This window comes from Piliocolobus tephrosceles, chromosome 3, assembly GCF_002776525.5.
Source record: "Piliocolobus tephrosceles isolate RC106 chromosome 3, ASM277652v3, whole genome shotgun sequence".
NCBI lineage: Eukaryota > Metazoa > Chordata > Mammalia > Primates > Cercopithecidae > Piliocolobus > Piliocolobus tephrosceles.
Genome location: NC_045436.1, coordinates 67,508,192 through 67,531,868, shown reverse-complemented (window position 1 = coordinate 67,531,868; position 23,677 = coordinate 67,508,192). Strand labels below are relative to the sequence as shown.

Below are 23,677 nucleotides of genomic sequence, written 5' to 3'. Positions count from 1 at the left end.
GGTATCATCTCACTCCAGTTAGAATGGCTACAATCAAAAAGACAAAAAAAAAAAAAAAAAAAAAAAAAATGCTGGCAAGAACACAGAGAAAGAGAACTCTAATGTTATTGGTGGGAATGTAAACTAGTACAACCACTATGTAGAACAGTATGGAGGATTTTCCAAAAACTACAAAGAGAGCTACCGTATGATCCAGCAACTCCACTCCTGGGAATTTATCTAAAGGAAAAGAAATCATCATATCAAAGAGACAACTGCACCCACATGTTTTATTGCAGCACTATTCACAATATTCAAAATATGAAATCAACCTAGGTGTCTAATAGATGAATGTATAAAAAATGTAGTATATATACACAATAGAATCTATAAAAAAGATTGAAATCCCGTCATTTGCAGCAACATGGATAGAACTGGAGGACATTATGTTAAGTGAAATAGCCAGGAACATAAAGTTAAGCACCGCATGTTCTATCTCATTTGCGGAAGCTAAAACAAAAGTTGATCTCATAGAGGTAAAATGTAGGACAGAGGATACTAGAGACTGGCAAAGGTAGGGGTGGGGGGGATATGGAGAGATTTGTTAAAGGAAACAAGATTACCACTAGATAGGAGGAATAAGTTCTAGTGTTCTACACCAGGAATCCCCAACCCCCAGGCGAAGGACTGGCACCTGTCCATGGCCTGTCAGGAACCAGGTTGCACAGCAGGTGGTGAGAGGCTGGCAAGCAAGCATTACCGCCTGAGCTCCACTTCCTGTCAGATCAGCAGCGGCATCAAATTCTCCTATTATTGTGAACCCTATTGTGAACTGCATATGTGAGGGATCTAGGTTGCACACTCCTTATGAGAATCTAATGCCTGATGATCTGAGGTGGAACACTTTTATCCTGAAACCATCACCCCACCCCATCCGTGAAAAAACTGTCTTCCACAAAACCGGTCCCTGGTGCCAAAAAGGTTGGAGACTACTGTTCTACACTATTATAGCATGACCATAGTTAACAATGATATTTTAATATCATACAGTTTCATATAGCTAGAAGGATACTGAATGTTACCAACACAAAGAAATGATAGATGTCTGAGATGACAGATATGTTAATTACCCTGATCTGATCCCTATATATGTATCAAAATATCACTATGTAGACAATGAATATGTACAATTATTTATCAATTAAAAATAAAGTTAGACAAAATCAGTAACACAAAAATAAACAAATATGTAAAATTTACAAAAATTTTCTTAAAAAAAAGACTCTGACAATCAGTGTGCTGAGCTATTTTGTGGTTTCCTGCTTCTAAAAAAATTGGATAAGGAATAGAACAATATGCAGTAATTGACATCACCAATATATTATAAATTCCTTGATCTTCACTTTTGTGAACTTATACACATCAGAAAGTCAAAGACTTCATGATCGAAATGATCAACTAGATGAAAAACAAAGGGCTATAACTTCCCCTGAGTTGGAGAATAGTGTTCAAATGTCATATCCAGTATCAAAATGCAGAAGATATTTTAAAGTAGTACTCATGAAACAGTATAGCCAAACAATCCATTTAAAAAATGGATCACCTGAAAGAAAAACAGAGAGAAAAACCAAGTTTTCCTGCTGTGGGAGAATTATTCATTCTAACATACTCTGTCTTCTACTGCTTTCTCTAGTTTAAGTTATACATTATTTGGTAATTGTAGCAACACTTTGCTTTCAATATTGTGACAGGAACTCTTAGTTAAAAACAATGAAGGACTTGGACTCTGATTTCTAAAGTCTCCTCCAACTAACATACTATTTTCTTTTATTTTTAATTTTTTAAAAAAATTTCACAGGTGTTGAATCATTTTCTTTGTTCTGAGCTATCCTCATGGCATATCTCAAGAATATAATTCAACTCATAACACACACACAAACACACACGCAGACATATATGGAATCACATACAGATCAAGAGATACGTCTAATGAATGCTTACCTGATAACGTGTTGGCTGATTGAGAATGCTGTTAAAACTGTGTGATTCAAAAACTCTTGAGTTAGACTGAGTGAAGAGGTTTAACTAGGAAAAAATACAATTAACCTAGTAAATTAGAATACATTCATTTGGAATAAAAAATATAATCCATTTATTCTCCTTGATAACATTTCTGGAGTCAACATTCCCAAGAAACATTTTGTGGAAGTTGAGCTTTGTAAGTGATGTAATATATTCCCAAAGGTTAAAATTACTGTGAGCAATATGCTCACATTTATCAAAATGTTGGCATGATGTACTACTGTAATAGAACTATTTAATTGAAATTATATGTTAAAAATTGGCTCATAAGAAACATAATTTTTCCTGGGGACCTTGCATACTTTATCAAAATGTACTCAAGGCATCTAGAAGGCCAAGTTTCATAGAAGTTCGATCTGTTCCTGAGTCTAAGTTCCTCTCCTAGACTTGAATAGAAACACATTGCAGGTTCAGATGGCACCATTTGGTATTTTGCAGCCCTAAAATATTAGCCAAAATAACCCATCTTCCAAAGTATCTTGGCCTTATACTGAGTCAGGTTCACAATTTTGGAGAGAATTGGGCTAAAGAATTTTGGTTTCCTTTTCTTTTCTCTCTTTTTCTTTTTAAGGTTTAGCTTTTGAGTGGGTAGGAACAGGAAACAAGAGGAACCCACAGGTACTACCTACTCTGCACGTATATCAGCAGGTCCTCTTATCTGTGGACAAGCTCTGCCACTGTAAGGTGTGATTCAAAGACGTGGCCCTCTAGCCAAAGAGATGATTCACCTCACCACCTAACTTCCCACCATTGTAACTCAGGAAGGTGTGGGACGCTAAGAGAGAAGGAAGTAGCGCTGATAGGAAAGGACCTTCCTTTGTTTTCTTACAATTGTGCCTGACGAAAACCTTAGCTAACAAAGCTAATTCTCCAATCAGCCACTGGAGGCCAGTATCTGATTGCTGACTGAGGTTAGCTATCTAGGTTAGCCGGAAAGATTTCTTGAGGCTCCTTCCCCTCTCTTCTAAAAAAGAGAAATAGAAAAATATAATTTCTCCAAATTTCGGCTACATTCAATACATGAAGAGTATTTATGAATATGAGTAATATTAAAGAGATGCAAACATCTGTATGCAAAATTTAAAAAATAAAATCAAAAATTTATTTGTTTGTTTATTGTGGCAGTTTTTAACCAGATATGGGAAGAGTGGAAAGTCGAGGAGCAAGCCTCCTGAGAGATCGGTGTCCAACTTTCTATTTCCAGCATCTTCTCTGAGAAAGGCTATTCTTTCCTGTCAATGGTACGATACAGGCAGGAGAGGACAGCCTAAATGCAACGCTTCCTTCCCGTTCCTGTGAACAGGCTATGTTTTCTTTACAGGGGTCTAGGTAGCCACAAGCCTACTGTGTGTGCTCCTCTCAGCCTGACGTTTAGTATTTCCCCTTCTACATTATGATAATATCAGGAATGAAGTCAGTGAGACCTGTTGCCTACAGAAAGAAAATTCAAGGTGTGTTCTGTGAAGTGCAAGGGTTGTGAGCTCCCACACTTGAGAGACTTCTTTTTTGCAATAAAGCCTCAGTTAATAAATCCCCAGAAAAACAAAGGTCCCTCAAAGCAAAGTCAATTTCAGTAGCAGCAGGAGCTGCCCAGGGTGACAACTAGAGCCCAACTCCTTTAAGAGACCAGTTACCTCACAGCTGAAGGTACAGCTTGCTGAGAGGAAGTGGGCCGGTAACCAAGGGTGGACTCAGGTGCTGAGCATGATGCATCTGGGTGCCGCAGAGAGAGCTAGGCATCTGATGCTAAAATACTTGAATTCTGCACCTACCCCACACTGGTCAGTTTATGTGACCTCACATAAGCAAGTTATCTGAATAGCTTCAATTGTCTTATCTATAAAATGGGAATAATGATAATACCTACCTCACAGCGTTGCATGAGGTTCAAATATACAGCAAAGCACTTTGTAAACTGTGAATGAGGAAGGGCACTGATATTTGTTGAGGCTGGAACTTTGTAGATCTCATATAATCCTCACAACAACTCTACAGAGTTAGACAATTGTCTACAATTGGTGGACAATTAAGGCTCAGAGTTGTGAAGTGATTTATCCATGTTCCTTCCTAATAAGCCACAAGTGCCACAATTCAAATCCAGGTCTAATGCCGAAGCTGTCTTCTTTGTGTTATACTGCTTCTCACTGTATACATGAGGTATTATTTTAAATTATGGGCTGTCACAACCAATTGCTGACTTGTAACCCAATAGCCTTAACAGCCCATATCCAGGTCAAACAAAAAAAGATTTAAAAGGTCACTTTCTTAAAGAATACAATTCTTGAAGATTCACAACAATTTTAAAAAGCAATAAATTAAATTGCACTAATCTTAACTTTTTCTCCCAGTTTCAACTGAGAAAAAATATCTACCTTCGCTCAGGAAGGCACATGCTTTATGGAGATAACATTGGTATCTTGTGGGCTTTTAGGATGTTATAGCTACAGACCATTTTCACAATTTTAGAAAAAGTTATACTTCATACATTTGTTCCTGTCTGCCTCATGCCCTATTATTTAGGTTCACTCACATCCTTCTATCTATACCAATTCTATCTCTGAAAGTTAGTTCATGATAACAAAGTACCATCGTGAAAATTATCTTCTTTATTAAAATTAAACTATGACTCAACTGGGATAACTCAAGGGTTTCTTGCTTATTTATAAAATGAGTACTTATGATTATTTGAGGATGCTCTTGGGCCTGTATCTATTTTATGGCACTAATGGAAAAAAGATTATTTAGCCAAATAGAAAGTTTCTACAAAAAAGAATATGGTGGTGGTGAACTATACATACACCAAGAGGAAGGCTGGAAGTTTAAACTATGTAACTTCAGAATAACAGTTGAGAAGCACGGAACACACAAAAACAAAGTGTTTTCTAACAGTAACTTTTCTGGTTACTTTTAACAAGTTAAAGGCTTTTTTGTTTGTTTACAATCTGGTAGTTTATATGATGTTCTGATCAAAACAGGGCCTTGACTCAGTGACTTCTTGAAACTTCATGAAAATATTTAGTATTAGTCTGTGAAAGACTGTGGACTAGACAGTTACTTTTAACATCTTCTAAGTTCACACATAAAAATTATTGAACAAACATCAAAAGACAAGAAAAAAAAGAGACAGAACATTTATTTTAAGGTCTTGGTAAGTTTTCAATACCTACCCTGGACTTTGAGTTACCCATTCCCATTTCTATATCCTTCTGAAGCCTTCTCCTTCTGCATTTGGGGAAGTTAACGATTCGCATGATGAAATAAACAAACGATTTTGGACTAGGAACTAGACTGAAGGGTGGAGGTAATGTTTTTCCATCATCAAAATAGGATAACCAAAGTTTTGAACGAGCAAACTTCCATTCTACATCGCTGTCATCCTGTGTCACAAAATAGAAAAAAAACTAATTTTAAAAGCTAAATATTCTAGTAACTGATGCTAATAGGTTTTTATAATGAATCTAAGTTATGTTTTTGACATAGGTAACTTATACACATTTATCTACATTTATTCTATAGACCTACATAATATTCTTATTTTTCAAATACAAGATTCTCATTCTCTTTCATATGCCTCTACCTGTACCCACTGAAATTTAACCAGAACTTCCTGTCTACCATCCAAAAACAAGGCAAAAAAGACAAGAAAAATAGAGTGCCAAGGAAGGATAAAAAGATTAATTCCTCCCTCTGTCCCCCACCCAGTCAATTCTGCATGTTTGACAACAGTTGCCTATTTCCCATCCTCCTTCCTCACCTATACCTATCCAAGCCAGGTTGTAGACACAGCATATTATATTTCAAGGGCAAGGGGAAAAAATGATTCTCAGATGAATTGCTTTTTGGCATTTCTGTGTTTACCGTATGTCCCCAAATGTCACATAAGCCCCTGAGTAGCCTGATCCTGTCTTACATTTCCTTTCATTCTCTGTGCTGCCCACGGTGATGGAGATAACCACCCTAACTGATAGGAGAAATGAAGGGAAGGGGGTTCGTGCTAGGAGGAAGCTGCCTCTCTCAATTCACACAGCCTAGAAGGCCATTAGGACCAAAACTTCTATTTTGAGGACACTATATATTATGAGTTGCTAAAACATACATAGAGATTTGGTGGAGTTAGCAAACCACAAAGCACTAAAAAGATACTGAACACTAAAGTGAAGGACATAAGAAAACATAGATACAACAGTGAAGAGAGGTACCAAACCCAGCTCAATCCAAAACCAAGAATCAAGAGATTTCTAGAATACTCAAAAGTTTGACTGGATAAAGAACACCATTAGTGTTTGCCAAACATCTGGTCATTCTACCAGGTAGAATGGTGGGCTGGCTAATTGAAAAGAGAGTAATTTTTTCTTACTTAGGGCCAATACTTCTTCTAGCCACTTATTTCAAAACTTCTGAAATATACCCTGAGAGAAGGCAGAGCAACAATAAATTCATGGGGAACCCTGCTGTGCACCTAGAAGACACCAGAATGTGGATAGCTATCTATCCAGGTAGAAAACACAGGGAAAGGCCCAGGCTCTGTGTGGATATAAGCCTCTTTGTTATATGAGCTGGAGCTCAGCCATAGGATACAGAAGCAGATGTATACTATCAGAATAGGATGACAAGGATAGACACTATGGATAGAAAACAGATTTACCTCAATTTCTTGATACGAGCTATTAATCATAGCAATTAGCATGTTGAGTAAAACGACCACCATAGTTACGTTGTATATTCCATAAAGAACGTATCCAATATTTTCTATGAATTTGTGATCGTATTTGAGCACAACAGAAGTCACTTCAGACAACCCAAATATTGACCAAAATAAAGTCTTGAAACTTTCTTCTACACTGTTGAAAAAATAAGGTAAAAAGTAAGTAAGTTAACAGTTTTCAATATCTAAGAGTGAAAAGTAAAAAACAAGTTAGGGTCTAATTACTGTACAGATATAAAATGCCACCACAATATACTCCAAGAGTATAACTACTTTGTTATGACATTTCATAGAAAAATTATTCTCTCAGGTTTTCAGGAACTGGTGATTAAATGGTGCCAATGTCTAGCTTTTCTGAAGTTATCATCAAGTGAAAATTCTCTAAACTCCACAGGAGAAAGCTGAAGTCAAGTCACAATAACCATTCCTTTCTCCTACAAAAAGGGGAATTTGCTGTTTGATTTTGTATGTGATTTAGAAATTTAAATCAGGTTTTCTGTAGTAGAACAGGGTTGGGATTAAAATTATATAACCAATTTTTAAAAAGTATGTAAAAACATATTCCTTGCAGCATCATTTGCAGTAGGGAAGAATGAAAGTAATCCAAATATCCATCAATAGGGGACAGGCTAAATAATTCTGGTATATCCATATGATGGAATGCTATGCAGCCACTGTGGGAAAATGAGACAGATCGAGCTTTGTGTGTTTATATAAAATTATATCAAAGATATACTAAATGAAAAAATAAGATATAGCAAGTGTGAAATATTCTATCATTTAAATAAAAAAGAAGGGCATACAAATACTTATATTCTTTTTTACATAAAAAATAGCTCTGAAAATATTCAAAAGAAACCATTGCCTCTGGGAACTAAAGAGAAGTAAGAGACTGTGCCAAGGGTAGGGAGAAGGACAGGCATTTCCCTGTAGATGCCTCTCTATTTAAATTTTTTATCACAGGACTATATTACCTACCTAGAAATACTTAACTGGAAATGAAGAGGAGGCCACAGAATGAAAGACTCCTGTTCTTTTCCCTTAATTTATATAATGTACTTCCTGATTCTTCCACCACCACAATTAGCACTTAGACCCTCACCAGACTAATTACCTGCTTTTGTCTCTTAATTAAATGATATTTGGCAACATGTATTTGGGTGGTTTTGTCACAGAACCAAACTGTAATCACTAGTGAACTAAATTAATAATAATTAAATTAAAGATTTACACACATAAAATTCCATTACATCTTCAAAAGTAAGTCTTTTTCTGTCTCAGAGAAAGATTTGTGAAAAAGTACGTTTTAAGTTTGTTATAACACATCCTAAATAACAACGAATTTTATAGATTTGTAGGTTTTAGTACTAGTTTATTCATTCACTCATAAAACAAATATTAACAGAGCATCTATTATGTTCTAGAAATTTTGCTACACCCTGAGGATGGAGGGTTGAATAGAACTCTATTCCTGTACAGTTACTCTCTATTACGAAACATTTGGCTGTGTGATGTTATGGCATAGATGCTGACAGGAGAGTAAGAAAAACTATAACCTTTTTCTTCCTGCCATTTATTTGACTGTATCACAAAATTCTCCTGCACCTTCCTCTTGCTCCTTTGCAAACCTTGCTGCCCCTAGCTTCTCTTCAAATCTATATGGAGTGCATGTGTGGGAAGAGGGGGATAGTAAAAAAGGAAAGGACACTGGCAGTTCTGAGCTCCTACTGTGGGCAAGAGGCTTTATATAACTCACCTTACATAATTGTCAGAACGACCTTATTTAAACTTTATTGTGCTTATTTTAAAAATAAGGAAACTGACACTGAGAAATGTTCAGGAACTTAACCAAAAGCCACAGCTAGAAAACAGCAGAGATTGCATTCAAATCCAGGTCTGCATGATTTTCAGCCTGTGTCCTATTACATTGTATGGTCACATCCCTAGACAAAACAGTGAAGAAAATAGAATGTGTAAAATGAGTTACCATAGAGTTAAAAGGAAAATGGGGGCAGGGGTCACATTGTGTGCAAGATCTCTTTGTCATTTCCCTGCTGGGTTCAAAACAGGTTTTTTTCTTCATTACAATAAAGCGAGTTTCAAATCTCTTTCACCTCCAAAACCTGTTCTATATTAACTATTAAAAAATTCATTTTAGAACAATTGAGATGTCTACAAGCGCTTGATATTCTACTGTGGTCTATAGAGTACTTACTGAGTGTATAGTTTGTTTCCAGTAGTGGCATTATTGGGAACAAAGGGAGTGCAGGGAGGGTTTATGACCTCCCCACCTGGAAGAACTGCAGTACACAGCAGGGGCCCTATGTCCATGACAACCAAACACCACTGGGTGAGAACAGATCTCACAATCTGGGTGTCTTCATGCTGAAGGAACTTAAAGGGAAAATGACCAAGGAAACTTGATCAAGGAAGACTTCATGGAAGAGGTGAGTCTCCAGTGCAGAAACCAGCATGGCCAAAGGAAGAAACTGGTATTACTATGATAGTGGGCTATAAAATGTTTAGCTATAATTTCCTCTTACTCGACTCCCTATACTGATCAATGAATATATTAAAATAAAAGCTGATGCTTCCGTTTTGAAAGAAGAGTGCTGGCTATAAAATGATGAAACTAATTTTAATGTTATACATAATGCAAGAGACACCCAGTATTATAAATCTGTTATCCTGTTTTCTTAATATAGCCAGTTTTGTCTAGGGTTTTTCCAAATTCTGACCCATTCTGTGGTCAAACTCTCACTAAGCTCAGAGATGAGCCTTCAGAGCAATGTAATCACACACAAGCACTAACTGTTTTTGATGGATTATTTTCTGTGCTTAAAAACATCTTTATTACAGTCAGAGAAATTTTTCCTATGCTTTCTGTAGATTGGTTAGAATTTCTCTTTCCTTTATAAAAAGATGTTTTACTTACGTGGTAAAAGCAGCATTTACTTTAGCCCCAAGGTAGTAAGAATAAAGTATGAACATGCCAATCATAAAGGCAAAAAACACCATAATAAAGAGGACCATGAACTTGAATATGTCCTTTACAGTTCTTCCAAGAGAGATCTGCAGGGGGCCAAAACTCTCATTTGCAGGGAGGATGTACGCAATCCGAGAGAAGCTGAGCACAACAGCTATGGCATAAAGGCCTTCAGATATAATCTGAGGGTCAGAAGGGAGCCATTTATCTCTAGCTAGAAAAAAAGAGAGAAAGAGATTAAAAATGGAGCTTTCTATTCATTGTCAACTATGCAGAGCAAATACCTTAAATAGGATCTATCTTGTAGGTAGGTGGTTACCATCTCAGCTGAAACTACTCTAGATTTAATTAACTGTCCAGGGATTATTTTCATCTTCAACCAGAAATGTAAACTCTATATTACTTTTGATGGAGGGCACACTATTATAAAGATACTAAGCTGACTTCACATTGAGCAGAAACAGAATAAAATACAAAACATGAAGAGGTTAAAACACTTCGTTAGACACAGACTGTTTCCAGGATGACAAAACAACTGAATTGACTGATTTGTCCCTTCAGTTATTAAATTTACTGACCAGTTATTTTGTCATCCTATAGGCACAGCTGGAGTGTAACTTCTTTTCCATATTTTGTGGGAAAATTAGTTCATCCAACAGTTTATGCAAATAAAATATTTCGAGGAGTGAGAATGTCACTGAATCACAATGGTGCTGACAGTATGATATCTCAGCAATATAACTTGTCCCTGAAAAATGTAAAATGCCACTGAAGTAAAAGAATTTTGGATACAGATTCAGAATGAGGACCCCTAAAAACCCTTTCAAGGTCACTTATTAAGTCTGCAGCAGACCTGTGAGGTCAATGAAATATTATGTGGTTAATTTTGTGCAAACTGAGTCACTCCCAAAAGAATGGATGTATTGCAGACATCTGCAGTAACAACAAAACTTAACATTTATTGATCAGTTCAGCCACTGTGGAAAGCACTTTGAAGATTTCTCAAAGAACTTAAAACAGAACTACCATTCAACCCAGCAATTCCATTAGTGGGTATATATCCAAAATAAAATATATTGTTTTACCAAAAGACACACACACTTGCATCTTCATTGCAACACTATTCACAATAGCTAAGATACGGAATCAACCTAGGTGCTCATCAACAGTGGATTGGATAAAGAAAATGTGGTACATATACTCCATGGAATACTATGCAGCTACAAAAAAGAATAAAAATCATGTCTTTTGCAGCAACATGAATGCAGCTGGAGGCCATTATCCTAAGTGAATTAATGCAGGAATAGAAAACCAAATACTGCAGGTTTTCACTTATAAGTGGAAGCTAAATAGTGGGTATTCATGGACATAAACATAGCAGCAATAAAACTGGAAACTACTAGAGGGCGGAGGAAAGGGTTGAAAAACATCTATTAGGTATATGCTCAGTACCCGGGTAATGAGGCCATTCCTAGCCCCAAACCTCAGAATCATGCAATATACTCAGGTAACAAACCTGCACATGTACCCTCTGAATATAAAATAAAAGTTAAAAAAACTAACTTTCTTGACTATTTAATATGTGTCAAACACTGCTTTCGATGATCCTATGGATTTGATATTATTATCCTCTTTTAGAGATACAGAAACCAGACTTAGAAAGATTAAAAACTTGATCAAAACAATACATATAGAAGATAGGGAAGCCTGAATCCATCCCTTCCAGACAACAGCCACTAAATATACATGAATAAATTTAAATAAATAGGTTATGAAATAGTCAAGATATATAAAATGCAATCTAAAATTAATTCTTTAATTACAAATGGTGATCATTTGCTCATTTGAACAAGTCTCCTTAATATATAAAAATCTTTGCTTGCTGAGAATAACAGAGGTGCTTAATTATATCTTACATTTTGGAGTGGAAGTCCAGCCTTCAATAATGTTTACATGCTACTTGTACTCATCACAATGTGCCCTAATTACACCCAAAAAAATTATTCTTCACAACCAGATCACAGTTAAACTCTGTGCCTGAGTTCCCCTACCTATAAGATGAAGATTAGACAGCACTTTCTAAAGTCTTTTCCAGATTTCAGATTTTACAACTATATACAAATTTGCTAACTATGGCTCCTCAATTTGGCCTCAAGAGAAGGGAAGCTAACATTACTTACCATTGGTTTGTTCGGGGCAAGGAAGGCATCAATGTTCTTTCACACTGGGTGTCAGCTGAGGTCTCACTGCTCTTCATAATATAGAGATATTTGACATGAACCCCATTCCATGACATGTGAGCAGGACAACATCCTCCCCCAACATTTCTGCTGGTTCTCCAGAGCTTACATTCTCATGGTCACTTTAGAACCTACTTCCTGCCTCTGTTGAATTACTGTTCACTTTGCCTGCAGAGCAGTTTGGCAACTTTTATTATCTATCTCCTGCTCTCAGGGACTTATCTTTCACATCAAGCAGTTTATCAAACTATTTTTTCCCTAATTAAGACAGTCTCCCAATAGTAATTATTTTATAGGCTTAAAGGTAATTTTCTTCCACCTTGTAACATTGTCTTTTTATAGCTATGAAAACTGAGACAGAGTGAAGCAAGTTGACTTAAACAAGTTTACACAGTAAAGGGGGTCAGAGCCTTGAAATGAATCCAGTTTTGTAGGTTCCAAAGTTCATGCTTTCTCCACTGTCCATAAATATTCAATATACCTCTTATACTAAACATACTCTAATTGGCATTTCCTTCCAAAATGTGGTTCCAATACCTTTCCTGAAACATAAGGAGACCCTGAAGCTAATAACTTACCGTAAGTGAAATACTGTATCTCTGGTGGGAGTGTCACTTCACTGAGGTCGCTCTCTTGGACATAACTGTCCACATACTGTTGTGCCTTTGTTGCCTGAAGGAAAGCTAGGAATCTGGCTGTGAAAGCAGCAATGAAGATGGAGAGCATCCCAAAGTCCAGCACATTCCACAACTGCAAAATGTATTCCCTAGGTCCTTCCAGCCAGAGCTCTTTACACTCAGACCACATCATTCCTGTCACAACAAATACAGAAGGTGCAGGTCAGATTTTACAGGCTAGACAGAGAAGCCATTACCGTGTCCACCATCAGGCCACAGGTATCTCTAAAATACCCTACACATCAAGCACAGTACTAGGCATCACAAAGCATTGACTGACTGACTATATGGTCACTGAGGCCCTGTGCAGAGTTAAATGGAAGAGGCTTCTGCTAAGAAAATAATTCACCCCACAACACTAGAATTTGGAGAAGCAGTCTACATGTGGCACCAGAAATGTCTCTATTCATGCAGAGGAGGTAGTGGAGGGGGGTGAGGAGAAGAAAGAAGGAAAGAAAATTAGCAGGGAAGGTTCTTCAAGTTGTCCTATAAGACTTTTGGGGAAGAAAATATGTTCTATATAATCACAATGGTTAGTTATCAAACCGTAGTGATTATTGGAGAAATAAGTCCCCAAGATTTTTAACAAGAAGAACGGTTTACCAATAATACTCATATCACACTCTTATCCCCTCTTCTCATTTGCATGTCATGCTAAAAAGTGAGCAACATTATTTCAAAAAGACGAAACCCTTAAGTGAGAGGCCCTAGGACATTCTGAAGAAACTGAAAGCAGAAAATGCCATTCTGGGACAAGAGGACAAAATAGTACAACTTAACAACTTAACAAATTGTCCTGACTACATAAAGGGAAAATATTGTAGAATTTAAAAAAAGTTAATGGCTTAAAAGAAAATGTATAAAATAATTACTTGACCTAGGCTGAGGCCACAGGAGGGAGGAAGAACTAACCTACTAACCCAGAAAATGAGAAGACATCAAGACTCATACTGGATAAAACAGATAACAAAAACGACTTCGGATTAATCAGAAATAAACAACCTGGTTCCAATCTCCATTTCTTAGCAGAGAGCACAACAAATTCCTTTCCTCACATTACTTCAAATTCTTATTTTAACACAGCTATTCAAAATGGGTTATTGTAAGATGAAATAGGTTGGCACAAAAGTAATTGAAGTTTTTGTCATTTTAAAAATAGTAAAAGCCACAGTTACTTTTGCACCCAACCTAATAACAAACATTCTGAAAATGAAAACTCTCTTAAAATCTCTGGAACTAAACAACAAAGAAAGGATTTGTCATTAGTTGATAGTCATTGGGTTATTTCACCAGTATTTCAATTAAATAATTGATCACAGTGAGTCACATTTTAAAACTCACATCTTGTTCAATAATTGAAATTAGATTTCTGAAACATGGTATATTTGTAATTAGGGTCGTGTTACACATAAAAAATTTTATTTAGTGTTAAGGGACACCTTTTAGCATTACCTAGCTAGAAAATTATTTGATTATTTTGCTATTTAGCTTATCTTGCAACAGTGATGTTGTCAACATATAAGATATAATAACATTTTTTTTCAATAGAAAATGGCAATTATTTCTATAATTACTTTTTGGTAGAATAAATAAAAGGCTTACCAAGAACCCAGACCATAATTAGCATTTCAGTCCATGTAAACTGGGTGGTTTTCACCCTGAAGATCTGTTTGGGATAGTCAATAACTGTGATATTGGGCAGCGTGGTGATGCCTTCGAACCTGTCTGAGGCATTGAACACAAGCAGGCCCAGGAAGATGATGAAAGAAGCTGCGTGTGCTACAAACTTCATAAAAGGGCTTCGCAGAATTTTCCCCAGCTATAACAAAACAAAGAGGAAAAGTTTGCTTCAGAAAATCTGGCTTTCACTTGTGGAGATTACAATATAGGATTAAAAAAAAAATAGATGAAAGGAGAACACTCAAAATTCTGCTTCTGTTTCCAAAAAGCTCTACATTATGAAAAATATTCTTTTTTAGGGGGATGCTTCCTCCAAAAATAATTTAATAAGTCTTCAAAATTCATTGTTTCTAAATGTCTAATTTGCCTTACAGTAGACTGCATTCATAGATGCGCTTCTGGAAATCACAGGGCCTATACTGGTTCTTGCTTTTATTTTTACACAAAAGAATATGTAAAGTCCAGATTTTTAGGGTCTAGAAAAAGAAACTTCAACTTTGCACTGTGTAATTCTTTATTGCTTTGTAACTGAGATGTTATGAGGTTCTTATAGACTCATATAAGACATTAAAAACCCTTTGAAGATTAAAAAAATGACTACTACAGAAGTAAATTTTAGTTCTCATTTCTAAATATTCCAAAATCAAGTTATACCTGGTATGCTATTAAAAAAAGACAGAAAATATTAGAACTAAGACGAATATTGCATCTGTTACTGCCTTAATAAGAAGAGGGAGATACACAATAATTAAAATGTCTAAGTAGGTTAACTTAATTGAAAGTAATCTCTGAGTTGGATAATCATGTAAATGGTACAAAAGGACTTCCAAAGTTCAGTTTATAATTATTTTAAGGTGACTCCTTTAAAATCCCCTATGATATAATGTCCTTAAAAGTCCCATGTTCCTGTGAAAATGAAAAAACAATTCCTCCTGTCCCAAGGGCCTCCACAGTCTAAGAATTAGGTACATTTGGTAGATTTATCGAGTATGTTCTCTCTTCTACACTCTCAGACCCTGCTTTTGAACTCCGTCTGTGACCTTATAAAGTACTGAGGTTCACATTTAAAGGACTGTAACTCTGAACAAATGTTTTTGTAGGTCTAGAACCTTGATGTGATGTCAATAAATGATGAAAGAGATGTCAGGTATTTTGGGGATTGAACATGAACGCACACAAAAGTCACATTTTCCATGTTAGACACAGAAAAATAAACAACACATTTACACATCACCTTGTTACACAGCTGCAAAAAGGGCACGTTTGGGGGTAGCTTATCCATAGCACATAGAAATTTCTTGGGAATTACCAAGCCTGTTTCTCCTAAAGGTCAATCTCTTAGAACTTTAAATAACATGAAAAGAAAGCAGAATGCAAATCTCAAAAATGGGATATACATGGAAAATTCTTGCTATGTTGCCTTTTTGTCATAAGATAGGTGGTATATGGCAGCTCTAAACATGGGCTCTGGGAATGGCTCAACTTCCATGTTTCCCTTCTCTGCAGAGCACGCCATACTGTTAGTTGTACTTGTAAAAGTGCAGGGAGAAAAGAAGTGGACTCCAAGATGGTTACTTCAAACCTGATGGAATGTTTTAACTGATTAAGTTCCCCTAAGAGACAAACACTTCTAAACCCCAACTTTCCAACTCATTTCCTTCAGAAAGGAAAATTATTTGGGTAAGATATGATTTTTGTTTTATTGCGTGCCCTCTCATATTATTTATAGTTTTTCATCTTTAGTGTTTATGTATTTGAAGAATCTTAAAGTAATTTTCCATGATATGCAACAGAAGAACTTGGCTGAGTCATCAGACACGATCAAAATGACAAACGTTCTGCCTTAACGTGCATGGGCAGCTCAATGATGAAGTGAGATGGATGAATGTTCTCACATGTATATGGTGTTTGCAGAGCAGAACTCTGCTGGGGGAGACTGCTGAGCCAGAGAGATGACAGATTTCCAGGATCACTTATAAGTGCCCTTGACTCATTTTGCCTTGAAACTACCTCTGATTTAAACAAAACCAAATTTCAGAATGTAAAAACAGGATTAAAGGATCTCAGCACAGCTCCTTCTCTCTGGCAGTGCCCATAACTGGCATGAATAGTATTCCTTTCCACATCTTGCTAGGGGATCTCTTGGGCACAACTAAATTGATTTTACATTGGAAAGTTGAGAGGAGAATAAAGGTACTAACCAAAATGATCCAAGCAAAAACAAATAATCTAAAAAAACCTAAAATCCCTGAACCTAAATCCTACATTTTTAAGAACTGTCTGAATTAACAAAGGGCTAGGGGAACCTGACATGCATTTTCTTGAAGACTTTGGATACCACCACTGTTCTCAACTGTGCTTCACACACTCAACCTTGGATTTCTTCTGACAGGTCCAAATGGGTTGCCCTTCTAGTTCCCAGTGTAACTGCTTCTTGGTACTACTGCTGTAGTGCTCTCCATTCCCCAGTCTGTTCACAGGCCAACCCAGCTGACACTCTACTTATTAAGCCGTCAATAAAATCAGTACAAGTGCTACTTCATTCAAGCACCTTTTCCTTCTCTGTCTACCATGAGGATTTTATCTTAAACGAGCCTAAGTACTTTATGCCTGCAAATGTGATCTATCCCACTGGTACCAAATCCTTTTTCATCCCTTATTTGAATTGATCCAGTAATTAAAAAGGAGAATTTGTGTTCTTGAGTCAATTAACGTTCAGGGTAAAACTGATAAGAGTCTTAAGCATGAAGCTTTTTCTTTTTTTATCCCAAAGAGACATAGTACACCACCACAGAGGAAATAGATGTAGAAAGCGAGTACCCTGCTGCAAGGTGCAATCCAGTAGCCAATAGCCAGGAATGGAAGGCCCAGGGCCACGACCAGCACAACGAGACACTTGATCGCTATAGTCTGCTCCCTTAGGCCTGAGAGGTTCTCATACCAGATTGTCAAGAGCTGCTGCTGGCAGTTGGGATGAGCCACAAACTGTTGGGAGAGAGAGAGTTTGAGAAGGGGAAAGAAAGGTAAGTTCCTACTTGTCAATACCTGCAGTTCCTACTTGTCAATACCAGTTCCTACTTACCACACCATTGTCAGTAGTTCAACACGTGCATCCTAAAGACATTAAAGCATATTTTTCTAGCATATTGGTACTGGAAGGTTCTGGTAATATTCTTCTTTGCTTTCCCTCCATTTTTCAAAATTATTTCAGAACTAATAGAAGAACTAGAATGGAAATGAGAGGATAAAATTGGTGTTGTCCTTAATCATAGTTCTTTTTGATAGAAACCCTCCATGATTCACAGATTTCTCTGTGGAATCTGGGTGACATCTGGCTTCTTTTGTAAAAATGTATCCCATCTTGCGGTTGGCCAGCTTACTTGCATTCAGTTCAAAATGGAAAAGAAAAAAAGTTACTTGGTTTATTGTAGACTATAGCTAAAAGAGAAATGTGTGAAGTTTCGTGAGCAACCCCTAAAATGCTACATATAAAAAAAAATGCATGATGCGCCCTTTGTGTAATGATGTACTATTACTGCAAATCTGTAAAAGGTCTGAAAAATAATCAATGAACCTGCAAATATTATGCTGGGTCTACACATGCACTTCTTCCAGGAACTGACATCAAATGTCACTTCCCTCCTGTCCTCTTTTTTATTGCTTCCTTTATCAAAAGGTCAAAATATCACGACTATTTATCTTCAGCAGTTCTTTAATAAATAAAATTCTAATCAGGAAAAGTGAGCAAATTGTACTTATTTCAGCCCAGCCATTTGATTTTTTTCCCATTTGATTTTGTTAAGTTATCTGCCTGCATCATTTAGAGGGACTGGGATTTCTTTAAAGCCCTGTCATTATTCAAGAAGCAGAATGTATTTGTAGTCAGACCCATGTAAAGGTCCTTATGCCAAAATCTGCCCATTTGTAGCCAGATATGCCTTTTTATGAATGGTCATATGCTCGTTGTCCAAGCTCAGGAATTCAAAAATCAACTATGAGTGACAACATATTTTTTAAAGGAGTTCTTAGTAACACAAAAATCAAGGTGTCACTGTCTTCTAAAAAATAGAATAAACAGTAACAATGAACCTGTTAAGAAACACCCATGAAATGTTTTTGGGAACTGAGAAACAAAGAGAGTAGCTGCAGTTCCTACTTGTCAAAAGGTTCCTCTTTAATCAAGTTGTAGTTAATGATCCTGATGATTCTTAGTAACTCCAGGCAGTTCCTAGAGTTACTAATATTTGGCTCTTTATCAAAGTCCACCTACAAGGAAACGCACAGGTTTCCACTGGCTGGTGCATAGTTTCCCATGAACAATTTTAATTAAAAAAGAAAGTCTCATCTCCCAGGACAGGTGATGGAGATGCAATTTCTCCCAAATCCTTGCTTTTGCCCCTAGAGTGCAACCAGTGGAGAAGTCGACTGATGGCTGCACTGGCGGCTGCCTCTGCACCACCATACACGGGAACTCAACGACCCATGGACAGAGGTGGTGAGAATAAATTTACGAACATTAGATTTGAAATAATTAACTGAGTTATAATCTTGAAATTCTAAGCCTCAGTGTGATGGGTATTAGAAAGCTAGGCTTTCGGGAGGTAATTAGATCATGAGGGAGGAGCCTTCATGAATAGGATTGGTGCCCTGATAGGAAGAGGTGGGAGAGCTTGCTCTCTTTCCACCATGTGAGGATACTATGAGAAGTCAGCAGTCTGCAACCCAGAGGAGAGCCCTCACCAGATCTTCACCATGCTGGCATCCTGATTTTGGATTTCCAGCCTCCAGAACTGTAAGAAATAATTTTTTTTTCTTTTTCTTTTTTTTTTTTGAGATGGAGTTTCGCTCTTGTTGCCCAGGGCTGGAGTGCAATGGCACAATCTTGTCTCACCACAACCTCCGCCTCCCAGATTCAAGCGATTCTCCTACCTCAGCCTCCTGAGTAGCTGAGATTACAGGCATGTGCAACCATGCCTGGCTAATTTTTTGTATTTTTAGTAGAGACGGGGGTTTCTCCATGGCAGTCAGGCTGGTCTCGAACTCTCAACCTCATGTGATCCGCTCGCCTTAGTCTCTCAAAGTGCTGGGATTACAGGCATGAGCCACTGTGCCTGGCCGAGAAATAAATTTCTGTTGTTTATAAACCACCCAGCCTATGGTACTTAGTTACAGCAGCCTGAACTAAGAAGCATATTTTATCATGCGAGTTCCTTTCCATTCAGTTTTCAAAATCCCAGGCCCTGATTTTCAATAGCTGCTAGTTGCTAAGGATATATTAGATCTTCTCTCCAAACCCAAGATTTTGTCACTTTTCCAAGGTTGTAATTTTGAAAACAGCATTTCACAGACCAATGCAATCATTATTTGAACTCATGAATATAATCAAAGTTGAAGGCTTCCTGGGTATATGTGACAACTTCCTAGGATTCTTGTTGAGAACTTCTCCAAATTTCCACTTCTGCCCCTGTACTGTATTTAGATCATTTCCTTCCTGCTTCACCTCTCCCTCTATGGTCCCTAAATGTCCTTCCTTCCTTCATTCATTCATTTATATTCACTCATCAAAATGTCTTAAGCCCCCCCTATGATCCAGGCAGGGGCAGTATGATCCAGATCCAGGCAGTATATTGGGCAAGTATATTGGTACAAGAAGATAAAAATGGAAGCATCAGTGTTGAATTAAGTGATAAGAGGTCATTGTTCTAGGGTACACAGTAAGCTTTGAATAGACACAAAATAAGCTATTATAACTGAGACTTCAACTCATATGCTTGTCAAGATGCCTAATCAGAATTTAAAATAGTCTTAATTTGAATGTTGGTATAATCATCTTGATATTTGAAGGATCTGCATTTGGGGGAAGTTAGATATAAATAAAAGGCATCCCTGGTGACTGCAGCCAGGCTAAGCTTGGAACAGGTAACGGTTCATTCAGGGTAAACTACAGGTGGAATACATAATGTCATCAAATCAGATTACCACTTAGGATATCAACAATGCAGTTTTTAGACCAAGGGTTTCCGTAGGAAACAAAATTCCCATGAAGTTAGGAGACAGGTAGACATGTGTCTATATGGACTTGATGAACAAATTTCCCTTTTGTGAGTCTCTGGTTAGCTATCATTTGAATGTGTCGCCTCCAAAATTCAGGTGCTGTCAATGTGGTAGAGTTAACAGGTGGAGTCTTCAAGAGGTGATTAGGCCATGAGGGCTGCTCCCTTGTCAATGGTATTAAGACACTTATAAAAAAGGTTTCATGCAGCATTCAACTAGCTTGCTCTTCTACTCTTCTGCCATGTGAGGACATAGTGTTCCTCCCCTCTAGAGGATGCAGCCCTCATCAGACTACCAAACCCACTGTTGCCTTGATCTTGGACTTCCCAGCCTCCAGAACTATGAGACAAGAAAGTTTTGTTCGTATAAGTCTCTCCATCTCAGGCATTCTATTAAAACAACACAAGTGGACTAAGGCATTGGTCGTTCTTAGGTTTTAAACTCTTGAGGACAGAAATATAAATGTTATAGTATATCTCCCTTTCCTACTCCTCGTCCTTGGACTAATTTTTAAATTTGAAGATGTGCTTTATGGCATTAATTACATATTTATAAAGACTGCACAGCTTCAAAGACTTGATGGACTCAATCTTTTCCATATGGCATATATGTGATGGTCAATCTTGGACATGATGTAACCTGTAAAACAGTGCAAACCCTTACTCTACATTAAGTAGTAACCAAAATTGTGGTCTTTGCATTTTGCCTTTTACACTTTAAAATTCAGCGTTGACAGGTCTATCTACTATGCTACTAATTCTACTCTTTTTTTTTTTTTGAGATAATTATACACCACTTCCTGGATTCTGTTGATTCCATTTAATCCACACAAACAGATTTTCCTCCAATGATTTAAAATCCTAATGCAAGTACACAAGGAGCATTTCAAAAAAGAAAGTAAAGTCAGTACAATAATAGCAAGCGAAGGCAAAAAAGCTAATCCCTTTAGGAAATGAGTTTTGGTCTTCTCAATGACTTCGAAATAGGGCAGTGACCTTTATACCTGAAAAGTGTTTTACCTCCTGAAAAATCTCCTTATGTCACTACACCAGTTATACCCAACTGGATAACATTTGTATGCTGTTTTCTAACTTCAGTGGACCAGCAAATTGAAGTCATCACAAAAATAATACCCTTATTTTGAGTTTTCTGATTTAAAGAGAGAATGCTTGACACAAGAAAATCTCAATCTTTCAACTGGACAATCAGCATTGAGAACAAATGAAATGTTTTTTTCTTGCCAAATGACTAATAGATTATAAACTGAACCACTGATCAGGGGAGGTTAGGGAAAACAATCAAATTTTAAATTTAAAAATTAATTAATGTTACACTGTTTTGCATCAAATCAGTCTTCACAAGAACTGTCTTCATGGGAATACTGTTGTGTAAAAACAGGTAGGAACTCTGGATTTGTTTTTAATGATACTGTTAGAGCCACAATTCATACAATTTAAAGGAAAATATTCTTGTAAATAAAAACTAGGCAATTCAACTTCTTTTTAAAACTCAATGAATTGTGAAATATAAACCCAAAACTTATATTGCACAGGTTTTCTGGATTTTCAAACTTGCTGACTGCAAAATGCTCTGTTATCTCTTGGTGCCTGGGGAAGACCAGGACAAGAGGCCACGCAGTACAGGACACAGGACTGTGCCAGCCAGCACACCCATTCCAAAGTCTCAGTGGCATATTTACCACTCTCTCATTGCATTTCTTTAATTCTGGGCTTCCCATGTATACTTTTTGCACAGAAAGTGGATACACAATGGATGCTTTTATCCTATTTATACTGCTGCAGGTTTCTTTTTAGGATGGCTTTTCCACATTTAAATCTATTTCTACTATGGAGGAAATATTAATTGACTTGATGTAACCTGTAAAACAGTGCAAACCCTTACTCTACAGAACAGAAAGGAAGAACTCAGGAGAACAGAAAGGAAGAACTCAGGAAATGTTCTCCTCTTTCTGAGAGCCCAGTTTTGCAGATTCAGTGGTCTACCAAGCTCTAGTATCTTTTGTCAAAAACTTTCTCACAATAGACATAGCTCATGGTGAAGCAGGTAGAACTTTGGTTATTTCTATGGTGGGGAGTGGATTAATGTTCAGCTGCACATCACAGAGCAGGATAGAGGTAGAGTCAGAATTAGAACTCAAGACTTTTTGGAAGGGGCAAATAGTCCATTATTCTAATTAAACAAAATTAGTGTTTTTGCCTAAAAATTAATTTTCCTGTACCCATTTTTCAGAAAATCAAATTTCATCTTCCAGTCTATTCCATTCTCTTTTCAAAGAACAATATAGGTATTTCTATAAATAGTAAGAGTGTTTACTATCCTTCCAGTTTTATAATTTACCTTAGAGATCCCTTAAAAGTGATTTTAGGCTGGACGCAGTGGCTCACACCTGTAATCCTAGCACTCTGAGAGGCTGAGGTGAGCGGATCACTTGAGGTCAGGATTTTAAGACCAGCCTGGCCAACATGGTAAAACCCCATCTCTACTAAAAATACAAAAATTAGCCAGGCATGGTGATGGGCACCTGTAATCCCAGCTACTCGGGAAGCTGAGGCAGGAAAGTTACTTGAACCTGGGAGGCGGAGGTTGCAGTGAGCCGAGATCTCACCACTGCACTCAAGTGTGGGTGACAGTGAGACTGCATCTCAAAAAAAAAAAAAAAAAAAAAAAAAGATTTTAGGATGAATAATCTCCAAAATCCATTCCCTATTAGTAAAGATGCAGGCAGATGGTTGCTGTTTTACTATCAGCACTGAGAATTATAAATTTTTATTCTTTGTTAGTTTGAGACAAGGAAAATGGTATTTGTACATTAGTATACGTTTATCACTAGAAGGTATGAACATTTTAAATATGCATGTTAGTCATTTGAATTTTCTCTTCTGTGACATGCCTATTCAAACCTTGTGCTAATTTTTCTACAGGGCTCTGGATGTTTTCCTTACAAATTTGTTTGAGTTCTTCGGATATTAAGAAGATCAATCTTTTGTGAATTATAATAAAAAAAACATTTTTCCCAGTTTGCCCTTCACTTTTTTGTTTAAAATCTTTCTGATGTCATACAGAGGTTTTAAATTATATGTGACCAGATTATTTGTATTTTTGCTTTGAGATTTCTTTGCTTTTATATTAGAAAGTCCTTTCTGACATAAACATTAAATTCATGGTCAGATACTTCCTATTCTGGTGTTTTATATATTCATTTACTGGATTAAGTATCATTGAGTTCTGTAAGGCCTGGGTTGAACTCATGCTT

General features: G+C 36.9%; 1 protein-coding gene across 5 annotated transcripts in view; it reads right to left on the bottom strand.

The window, feature by feature from the left end:
- Positions 1 to 23,677, bottom strand: part of TRPC3 (transient receptor potential cation channel subfamily C member 3) — a 72,695-nt gene that overhangs the window by 18,559 nt on the left and 30,459 nt on the right. For 2 of the 5 annotated variants that reach the window (XM_023217540.3, XM_031935319.1), the window contains exons 4-11: positions 17,170 to 17,334; positions 14,272 to 14,488; positions 12,571 to 12,804; positions 9,702 to 9,966; positions 6,707 to 6,902; positions 5,229 to 5,438; positions 3,929 to 3,976; positions 1,981 to 2,064 (exon numbers count right to left, since the gene is read on the bottom strand). In XM_023217540.3, the coding sequence (XP_023073308.2) occupies positions 1,981 to 2,064; positions 3,929 to 3,976; positions 5,229 to 5,438; positions 6,707 to 6,902; positions 9,702 to 9,966; positions 12,571 to 12,804; positions 14,272 to 14,488; positions 17,170 to 17,334 (1,419 nt within the window). The remainder of the gene's footprint in view (positions 1 to 1,980; positions 2,065 to 3,928; positions 3,977 to 5,228; positions 5,439 to 6,706; positions 6,903 to 9,701; positions 9,967 to 12,570; positions 12,805 to 14,271; positions 14,489 to 17,169; positions 17,335 to 23,677) is intronic. The other 3 variants (XM_023217542.3, XM_023217541.3, XM_031935320.1) reach the window with 3 other exon arrangements.